The sequence below is a fragment of the Mesoplodon densirostris genome, chromosome X, assembly GCF_025265405.1.
Source record: "Mesoplodon densirostris isolate mMesDen1 chromosome X, mMesDen1 primary haplotype, whole genome shotgun sequence".
In the NCBI taxonomy this organism is placed as follows: domain Eukaryota; kingdom Metazoa; phylum Chordata; class Mammalia; order Artiodactyla; family Ziphiidae; genus Mesoplodon; species Mesoplodon densirostris.
In genome coordinates, this window is record NC_082681.1 from 79,103,565 (window position 1) to 79,114,888 (window position 11,324).

Consider the following 11,324-nt stretch of genomic DNA (forward strand, 5'->3'; position numbering starts at 1 on the left):
CAAGGGTGTTCCAGGTCTTCCAGGTTGAGAGCTGATGCCCCACTCCCCCTGCCCAGGCAGGGAGAGCTCTAGCACAGGATAGGCGGAGAGGGGAAATTTAGAAATAAAGCTCTCCAAAGAAACTGTCTTGCCTAAAGATCAGCTTCCCACACACACTGGAGTGCCACATCTGCGGGGGCTGGAAGCACGGGAATGGAACAATCCTGACCAAGTCACGTAACTATTACCCTTTTGCGGGAGGCGACAGCATATTTCTGAGTCCCCCCATCGGCACCCCAGTGTCTAGGCTGCAGATCCAGAGCAAGGGATTAGGGACAGAAAACAGGAGACTGAAAAGATCACCAGTGACTAGTCCAGCCTTCCTCCCGCTCTCCTCTCTTCACAACCAATGTGAAGAAAGCTGCTCTCAACACAGAGGGAGTTGAACTGAGGGTTCATTTTAGAAAAGAACCACGAAGGGTTCTAGTGGGCTTGAGGGTCAAATCTGGGCTCCCTTGGCTCTTCTCCCTGCAGGAGGGCCAGGAACTAGCTACTGAGGAAAAAAAAATCAAGCACCGAGAGAAAAACTGCAATTAGCATTTATATCGGTTGGCTATCAGTCATCTCAAACCCCAAGGACAGAGTAGATGTCACATTGCCAGGCAACTAGCAACTGTAGCCTCCCCTCCCCACCCTCCAGCTGGTATCAGAGGCCACTAGAAAAAGTTTAACCCAAGAGTCTGATACAAGCATTCACACACACACACACACACACACACACACACACACACACACACACACACACACACACACACACACACACACACACACACACACACACACACACACACACACACACACACACACACACACACACACACACACACACGGCTCAGAGGAGTAATCCTATCCTACCACCTCTTTCTCTGAGGATTTTACCCTTGGAGAGGTACAATGTACTTGCCCCAGACCGTTGGGAGTTTTGCCAAGAAGCCCAAGCAGGAAGAAGGAAACTATCCCTAATTCTAGGAGGAGTCCATAGTGTTCATTTAGCAATCCAACTCTCTAAGAGGTTTGTACTTTGACCTGACAAAGTATTATAATGTGACTCAAGGGTCAAAAGCTCAGCCTTGGACAGTATCTCAGAACAGCTTTCAGCAGCAATACACTCAATGCTATATATCCGTTCCACCCACCCTTCCTGTGGAAGATACACCATCCCATCCCATGTCCCATGATTCAGATACAGCAGACCAGTGCACAGGGAGTGAGGGAACACAATTTAAAAAAAAAAAAAAAAACCAGAAAGCAGCAACCTGTCAGTTCTTTGGTTTCTTAAAAGAGACCCTGTACCAGAACACAGTGATAGCTGATATGCTCGCATACAAATTCTGATGTCTATTATGCATATGTAGAAGGGGGGAATGCCAAGTTTCCCCTCAAATCACAGATTGCAAGCAAAGTACTTTGAACATTTGAGTGCTCTCTGAATGCTGACTAGCAACAATCACCCAACAGTCTTTTACAATTAGAGCAAAATGAAAATTTCCCATACTGAGTCATTCAGGAGCAAAAAGGAAGAAGCCAGCTCACAAAAGGGAGGAGATACTGACCATAAAGTACGCAACCTGAGCATACAGTGCAAAGTGTTGTTTTAGTACTGGGAGTACACACTCCCTACCCCACTAGTTAAACAAGAAGGGCTGGGTTGGCACAGAGCTCCCCTCGTGCAGCACAAGGCCTGGTGCTCAGAGGTGAGACTTACCTGACGTACAAGGACCTCTTCTCACTCGTTCGCAGGGACCCAGACCCAGAGCTCATACTGCTGTTCATCATTTGTTCTCGCAAGTCATGTATCTTCGATTCAAAGCGACTGTATTCTGTCAGAGAGACAAGGGAAAGGACAAGAAAAGAATGAACCCAAGGAGTTGCACCAAGCCTGTGTGCCAGCGGCCAAACAGCCAGGAGGACCCTTGGCTTCAAAGCAGCCAGAGCCAGCCCAGTCAATCTTTGCTTTGATAAGCAGAGTACCTCCTCCACGCACAGAAAGATTTCTCTCCACCCCCAGACTAGTAGAATGAAAGAATACACCTGAAAAAGGAGTAACATTTGGACATATCGAATGGAAAAAGCTCACTGATCCTTAAAAAAAATAACAACTGGAAAGAGGTTCCAGTGCAGCCTTCATTAATCTTTACAGCAGGCACTAAGGCCCAAGGAGAGCAGATGGGAAAAGAGACTTTCCCGAAAAGTGGATTGCAGAGAACAGATGGCCCTGAGATGCAGGGTGGTGGGGCAGGGAAGGACCTGAGGCCATTATATCACTGTTAGGCAAAGAAGATGATCTGTTTCTAGATGACTTTTTTTTTTGAGGGGGGACGTTGGAATGCAGTACAAAGGTAAAAACAAACCTCACAATCAGAAGAGAAGATCACAAAGCTCTCCTGAATTATTTCCCTTTTAACAAACAGGGTCTTTGGCTTCAGTAACAACTGAACATTACAATAGAAATTCTCCCAAACCCAGAAGTCTGCTGACATCTCTCCCCCAAAACCATCTAGCCAGGGGGGTCATAAGTCCATGCCCAACTTTGTAGCCCACTGACACCATTACAACAGTCTGAAAAAAAAAGCCTCATCATTCTGGAAAGGTGACTACAGGTTTACACCCGATTTAAGAAAACCTGACATAGGAAAATTAACTCTATCCATACAATTATTATAAAAGGCTTTTTACAGGGCTACTTTGCTGTGACACTCTCCTAGCACGTTTTAAATATGATTCACATTTACCACACACACACACACACACACACACACACACACACACAACACATTTTTCAGGTCTATAATTGCCAGTCTATAATTGCCACATAAAATGGGATAAATCTAAGGCACAGACTATGAAAACGGTAGAAAACAGGCATACTTCACTATGACAAGCTGATTTTAAAGGAAGTCACAATTTATACTGGGGGTTGAAGGTTGGGGAACTGCTTTAAAAAACAAACACATTTCCAGGAAAACAGAATTCCACAAAAGCATTTTCATGCACCACAGAGGGCTGGCAAGAAGCATCCCCATCTAGTCTGTATGACTCTACAGGCAGAAAACAAAACACCTGTTCTAACACCTGACACTCCCCTTCCCTCAGCAAAGCAACCTGACCTTCAGCTGGGTATAAAGGGAAACAGTAAAAAGCCTAAACAGGAGGGAATAGAGTTCTAACTCATACAAATATCCTCTTCTCAACAAAGTTTCTTTTTCTTCACTCTGGTACCAATGAAGCCAACTGGTTAAACTCATGTGCTCTTTCATTCATCACGCACTGGTGTTATGGTGATTTGTCCTCATTACTTACTCCTGTCCCTGAAATCCTGCAGGAAGCAGTTAAGTCACTGACTCACCCATTAAATATTGGGGAAAGAAACAAAGAGAGACAGCAGCTGGACAACGTCCCTATTCTGAGGGTTAGAAGGCAACACATCAATATCAATGAGGCTTCCCAATCTAAAGGCAGAAGGTGGTGACCGATCTGTCATGGCAGCCCTGGACGGCCCAAGTGCGCAGCAGCAGGGCTATCTACCTCTAGAGCCGCCCAGGCGCGGGTCCCATCCCAAGGCTCAGCCCTCCGGCCCAGCCCTCTCCAGTTGGCTCCTTTCTGGCCCTCCTCCCCACTCACCGGCTAAAAGGAGACTGGGTGAGACAAAGAGATTTCTGACCAAGCAACCCCTTCTTGAGCAAGATAAGTAAAAGGCAGATATATGCACTGAACACAGAAAAAAAAAAGAAAAAAAACCCACCACCCAATCATCCTTAAGCCATTTTCCCCCTCTCCCAACTTGTTTATATATTCTCTTCTTTGGAATTGGCTTGCCCACTGAACTCCAACTTAGCAGCCAGTCATGGCAGTTGCTTAGTAACTACATTTCTTAAAAAACCATTTAAAAACAACCACCAAACCACTATTTCCTCAAAGCTCCTAATCCAAGGTTGATAACGCTGGGCCAGAGGGCCCACTTAAAATAGACTATAGAAATAGAACCAGGCTATTGCTTTGAGGAAGCCACTTTCTGTTTTCTCTGTGCTACTAAGCTTTCAAGTCTAAGAAATAGTGTTTTATTCACTTTTTCCCCATTCAGATGATACCCTTGGAGTTCTAGCTGCTCATCGGTCTCTGCCTTTTATTTGTAGAGTTATCTAATGTCCAGGAGGCACAAAGTAGGCTCTGAATAAATGATTGTTGGGTAAATGAGGAGCAGATTAAAAAACTCTGCCCAAGTCGATGCTTCTGTTCTCACACTAATAAAGCTAATGGTTTATTTAACTGATGGCTGCCAGCTTCACTGAGGGCTTGGAAAAGTAGTTGAGAAGTATTCCCATTTGCTTTTGTTCCCAAGGTTAAAATTGTTGGGAGCAACTGGAGTATATGTTTTTTAAACACCTTTTTGAGATGTTAATAACCCACAGTGGGCATCTGATTAACAAACTTTGTGTATAACAAAGAAAAAAATAATTCTAACAAAAAGCTGTTTAGAATAGTCTTTAGATAGTACCTCATCTTAGTATTGAGGCCTCATTTTCCAAGGACAAAAGCTTCACCTAAAAAGCATCTGAATTCTAAGACCTTACAATTTGCCAAGGTCCCTCTTTTTCCCTTCCACTCATAACAAAGCTGTTGCTGGAAGGCATCTCCTAGGCCTAAGTCTTTGCCTAAGAAGCCCACCAGACCAGCCTCTATAATCCAAAAGGCCTACTTCAAACAGGTTATTTTAAAGAAACAACACTTATTACTAAAATCTCAAGTCTACTAAACTGTGTTATATTCCTTTTCTTCCCATTCATATGAACCCAACCATTTGTGATCCACAAAGATATCCATGGTGAGTCAGTCATTGCTCCCTCATTCTCTTTACTAATCACAGAGAGAAAAGGGGATGGGGTAGGGGACAATCAGACATCATTCCCCGAAACAGGATTTCTCACTGACCATCTGGGGTGCCTCTGAAAGATCAGGATTTGGGACCCTACCCCCTGATACACTGACTCAGAACCTACTGAGTGGGCCCAGGAATCTGTATTTTTAACAAGCATCAAGGTAATTCTGATGCCAAATAAAATTGGAAACTGCTGGTCTTGATTACAAAATTGAGTTTTGTTTTATTTTGTTTTGTTAGTTCAGGGAAAAAATAAGGTAAGTATCCTGCAGCCTGTCTCAAAAGGAAGTTAGGACAAGAGGGTTGGAAAGCTCTCCAAAAAAAAAAAAAAAAAAAAAAAAAAGGCAATACAACTGCAAATTCCACAGGAAAGGAAAGTGCTAAAGAAGCCTCTGTCCAATATATACACTACCAAACGTAAAATACATAGCTAGTGGGAAGCAGCCACATAGCACAGGGAGATCAGCTCAGTGCTTCGTGACCACCTAGAGGGGTGGGATAGGGAGGGTGGGAGGGAGGGAGACGCAAGAGGGAAGAGATATGGGGACATATGTATATGTATAACTGATTCACTTTGTTATAAAGCAGAAACTAACACACCATTGTAAAGCAATTATACTCCAATAAAGATGTTTAAAAAGAAAAAAGAGGGCTTCCCTGGTGGCGCAGCGGTTGAGAGTCCGCCTGCCGACGCAGGGGACAAGGGTTCGTGCCCCGGTCTGGGAAGATCCCACATGCCGCGGAGCGGCTAGGCCCGTAAGCCATGGCCGTTGAGCCTGTGCGTCCGGAGCCTGTGCTCTGCAATGGGAGAGGCCACAACAGTGAGAGGCCCACATACCGCAAAAAAAAAAAAAAAAAAAAAAAGAAAGAAAACAAAGAAACCTCTGTCCAATGTGCCTGCAAAGAAATCTAATGAGTTTACACTTTTTTAAATTATAAAAGTAGCACATGATTTTTAAAAATCTTTAACTTTTTTCTTTGGACATTCCTGTATCATTTCCCCATCCCACTACCCAGAAGTAACCAGTTAGGATTTTTAATATGTATCCTTCCAGACTTACTTCCATGTATATATCGTTTATATACATACACTCACAACTCACATTGATTCACATGCTTTTTTCATTCTCTGATATATAATGGAAACCTATTCATGTCAGTACACAGTGATCTACCTCGTCCTTTATAATAGCTGCACAGTATTGCATATTTTGGACAGACCATAATTTATTCAGTCATATCCCAACAGACCTACATTTAAATTGTTTATAATTTTTTTGTATTACAATCAATGCTGCTCTGTATATTTGTATGAGCATTTCGATAGCATAGATTCCTAGAAGTGAAAATGCAGGGTCAAATTACATGCACATGAAAAAATTTGATTGGCACTACGAAACTGAACCCCAGTATTCTGAAACCTTCATGACTGGAAGTGAGGATAAACTGCTAGTCTAAAGCTTCCAGCAGCTCTTCTGTTCCTGAAGAAGTAGAGGCAGAATTTACCTTTAAGGACAGATTGATCTTTTTGTTTGGGGGAAAAAACTCTAACAAGCCTTTTGGTTATGAAAAAGTAAAGCCAAGACTGCATTCTGGAATAGACAAAGAGGAACCTCAAAAGTTCTCTCTGCATAACCACAGAAAAGGTCCTCCTGTGGGTGGAGCTGCTGATTGAAAGGACTTGTCCTACCACCTATATGATACTTTATCTACCTCTGGAAATATCTACCTCTAGACTTCACCACTCTGCCTCCCCCTACTTAGTAATTTCATGCCAAACCTCCCTGGTACAGTAAATGACAGCCCCCTTCCTCCTGTGCACAACCAGTGTTTCCTCCCGTGCACAACCAGTGTTTGTTTCCTCAGTGTTTTGCTGATGTTCTTCCTAATTGCTTCCTCAATCCACCTCTTTCTTTCTAACTTCCATTGTCATTGCCTTTTCCTTTTCTCATGATTATTTTTATCTCTTGCCTGGATTTAGGTCACACTGTGTTATCTCTTCTCTGGACCACTGATGTATTGCTCTAGCTGGTGGTCTGCCCCCAGGCTCTCCAAACTCCAATCCAGCTTAAGATTCTTATTTGAAAAGCCTTCCTAAAATGCCAACTTGTAGCCCTCTGTCCAGGTATCTATAATAACTCAACAGCAACTAAAGAACTTTAATATCTCAACTAAAATTTCAAAGACTGCTAAAACCATCATCTTGTCACTCTCAGCCAATCTATCCCATGTCTCATTAGACAGATCCTCTTTTGATCTAACCTGCCTGGAACTCTTGAACACAATTTGTTCATTCATACCTATTATTCCCTTGTCCTGAAATTTTCCTCCCTGCCTGACACTGAACATCCTTTATGTCCTTCACCACCCAGAAGTTTTATTCATTCATTTATTTATTCAAATATTAACTAAATGTCTACAGTGTGCCAGGCATTATGAGAGCTGATGGGGATATAATGGTAATCAGTTCCTAGAAATTACAATAATGAAAAAAACAACTATTTAATTACAATTTTAATTACGATTGTGACAACTGCTATGAAGAAAATGCTACAGGGTGACCGAATCTACTGAGTGGGGGATGGGAGGTTAACAAAAGGTTTCCATGAGGAAGTGACATTTAAGCTGAGCCTTTAAGGATGAAGAGTTAGCCCGGGGAAAAGGGGTAGATAAAGAAAGCATTCCAGACAGAAGGAACAGCATATGTGAGAGTACAAAATATCTGGATCACAGGGAAGTAAGGGAATACTGGCAGGAGATCAGACTTGTAAGGTAGACAGAGGTCAGATTATACATGACCTTGTGGACTACAGTAAAGATTTCTGCTTTCATCCTAAGAGTAACAGAAAGAAGTCACTGAAAGATTTTAAGTAAAGGAATGACATGAACATGTGTGTATGTGTATCACTATGGCTATTGTGGGGAGAATAAGTGTGGTGCCTCACATGTAGATTTAAGTTTCTTGACAGCAGAGGACCATGCTTTCTCTTTTTGTCTAGGCCCTACAGCCCCTAGGGAGGCCGGCTTTACAGCATCCAAACCAGCTAGCCCCCTAGCCTCTGCTCAAAAATATCCAATGTTGGGAAGCTCTGTATTCCTTAATTATTAGACAACACTATTCAAGAGAAAATTCTTGGATTGAGGGCCATCTCTTTTGCTAGCTGGTCCTACTTTGGTGTCTAAAACAGTATAAAACATGATGGATTCCCTTCTGCATAACTGTATGAAGGAACAGTTTAAAGAAAATCAAAGAGCTGGGAAAGCCTGGAGCAGGTTCCAAGACTACTGAATAAGACGGCCAACAAACACAGGAAAGAATGCTCAACATCACTAATCATTAGAGAAATGAAAATCAAAACTACAATGAGATATCATCTCACACCAGTCAGAATGGCCATCATCAAAAAATCTAGAAACAATGAATGCTGGAGAGGGTGTGGAGAAAAGGGAACCCTCTTGCACTGCTGGTGGGAATGTGAATTGGTACAGCCACTATGGAGAACAGTATGGAGGTTCCTTAAAAAACTACAAATAGAACTACCATATGACCCAGCAATCCCACTACTGGGCATATACCCTGAGAAAACCATAATTCAAAAAGAGACATGTACCAAAATGTTCATTGCAGCTCTATTTACAATAGCCCGGAGATGGAAACAACCTAAGTGTCCATCATCGGATGAATGGATAAAGAAGATGTGGCACATATATACAATGGAATATTACTCAGCCATAAAAAGAAACGAAACTGAGCTATTTGTAATGAGGTGGATGGACTTAAGGTCTGTCATACAGAGTGAAGTAAGTCAGAAAGAGAAAGACAAATACCGTATGCTAACACATGTATATGGAATTTAAGGGAAAAAAAAGTCATGAAGAATGGGGTAAGACAGGAATAAAGACACAGACCTACTAGAGAATGGACTTGAGGATGTGGGGAGGGGGGAGGGTAAGCTGTGACAAAGCGAGAGAGTGGCATGGACATATATACACTACCAAACGTAAAATAGATAGCTAGTGGGAAGCAGCCACAGAGCACAGGGAGATCAGCTCGGTGCTTTGTGACCACCTAGAAGGGTGGGATGTGGAGGGTGGGAAGGAGGGAGACGCAAGAGGGAAGAGATATGGGAACATATGTATACGTATAACTGATTCACTTTGTTATAAAGCAGAAACTAACACACCATTGTAAAGCAACTATACTCCAATAAAGATGTTTAAAAAAAAAAAGACTGGGGCCTCCCTGGTGGCGCAGTGGTTAAGAGTCCGCCTGCCGATGCAGGGGATACGGGTTCGTGCCCCGGTCTGGGAGGATCCCATATGCCGCGGAGCGGCTGGGCCCGTGAGCCATGGCCGCTGGGCCTGCGCATCCGGAGCCTGTGCTCCGCAACGGGAGAGGCCACAACAGTGAGAGGCCCGCATACCGCAAAAAGAAAAAAAAAAAAAAGAAAAAAAAAAAAAAAAAGACTGAAGAGAAGGTGGAGTGTGAACAGGGGAAGGGGAAGTGATGGAAGGTTAGGGGGCCAGATTATAAGAGTTTGAGATAGGACTTTTCTTACTAGGCTTTGGGAACTACTGTTAAGTGTTTAAATAGGAAAGTGATACAATTAGAACTAGGTTTGGGGGAAGATTATTCTGAGAACATAATACAGAAGGGAAAACAGCGACAAAGATAACAGAGACCTGTTCTACTAGTATAGACAATGACTTGAAAGGCTTGACATAGTGTGGGGGCAACTGAGGACAGAAAGAAGAGGCAAGAATCAGGAAATACGCTGGAGCTAGAGGAGAGAAAATCTGACATCTGACTGGATGTAGGGTGAGAAAGGATCCAAGGCAGCTTCTGAGTTTCTCCCTGAAAGACCAGGAAAAGGTGGGATAATATCAGCCATAATAGAAAATGGCCATCATGTACTCCAAGTAAGTTCTCTATTCTCCAGGCTAAATATTGTTACTTCCTTAACCATTCTTCATCTAACATGGTTTCCAGGCCCTCCACTACCTCTCCCTTTTTAAAATCTAGTGCCCAGAATTTGTGGTGATGTCATTTTCTTTACAAAACTGTAAGCTCCTTGATGTGGTTTTTGTTTCCTTCTCAAAGTTTAGCATGGCAATCTGCACCCTTGTTGAGTCAACGATCTTTACTGAATGTGCTAACTCACTATAAAGATCCAACAAGACAAACCTGGACACTGTAATTATCAAATTCTGACTCCTCAGGAACTAATGTAAGAAAAAAGAATACAAAACTTTCTCCTTCCACTGACCCCAAAATGGTAAAAACTGAACAACAAAACCACAAACCAGTTCTGCAAAACACTAACATATCAGAGGTTTCAAGACCCACTTAATAGCCCAATAAAGCATCAAAGAGGACTGAAACTACAATATTCACTAATATGAAATGGACACATAACCAAGCCTCCAAATCCATCTCCCCTATAAGACTTTGATCTCAAATGCATCTACGTTCCTAATGACAGAAAAACTGTCTTCTCAGGATAAAAAAGGACATTTGTCAGTAATTTGGAAAAGCAGAAAGGGGCTCAGTTTCTCAACCCATAGAAGACTTATGTGGTTCTATTTAACTATGGGTAGGAAAATGTTGTAGAGACAGGAAACAATGGGAAGCAAAAAAGGGTACTTACTCTGCATGAAGCACTGACTACCTATGGTTTGAATGAAGATATAAAAGGTAAATGCTCCAAAATAAAATAAAAACCATGCCTACCAAATTTGGAAGTGACAATGAAGCTGGGGAGACAACTGGATGACAGACTTCAGACACACAGATTGTGACAGGTAGGAACAATGGAAAGATGGGAATACAAATAGAATGCAAAAGAGAAATGTAACTTCCTGACCTTGAGTCCCCACACAAATACTGAGTAGGGAAGACAGGGCTGAATAACAGCATGTGTCTTGGTTGGCTATCAACACAAAACAAGTCAATAGCTGCCCAAAGGTTCGTTTGTTCCTATGGAAGTGAAGGTGTTCCAATCTCAAACTCATACAGCCCTCATTTGCCATTGCTGAGCTGCCCTGAGCTCAGAGGAATCACCCGTTGCGCAAATGTACAGAACTCATGAGAGAGTCACAGATTTTGATGAGTATGAATTGTGTTTTAGGTTTCTACAGTTACCTTTGGAGTGCAAACCCTCAGGATTTGTATGAATTACAAGCATCTGTCCCAACAACATAGCTCATGTTTTCAAAAGAAATGGATGGAGCCCAAAGTAAAATAAGCCCATCAAGAAGATACCTGGGGCCTCCCTGGTGGCGCAAGTGGTTGAGAGTCCGCCTGCCGATGCAGGGGATACGGGTTCGTGCCCCGGTCTGGGAGGATCCCATATGCCGCGGAGCGGCTGGGCCCGTGAGCCATGGCCGCTGAGCCTGCGCGTCCGGAGCC

The 11,324-nt window shown here is 42.9% G+C and overlaps 1 protein-coding gene across 2 annotated transcripts in view; it reads right to left on the reverse strand.

Annotated features, from left to right (window-relative positions):
* DLG3 (discs large MAGUK scaffold protein 3) overlaps window positions 1-11,324 on the reverse strand; it is a 65,618-nt gene that overhangs the window by 23,363 nt on the left and 30,931 nt on the right. For both annotated transcript variants that reach the window (XM_060086357.1, XM_060086356.1), the window contains one exon: window positions 1,745-1,859. In XM_060086357.1, the coding sequence (XP_059942340.1) occupies window positions 1,745-1,859 (115 nt within the window). The remainder of the gene's footprint in view (window positions 1-1,744; window positions 1,860-11,324) is intronic.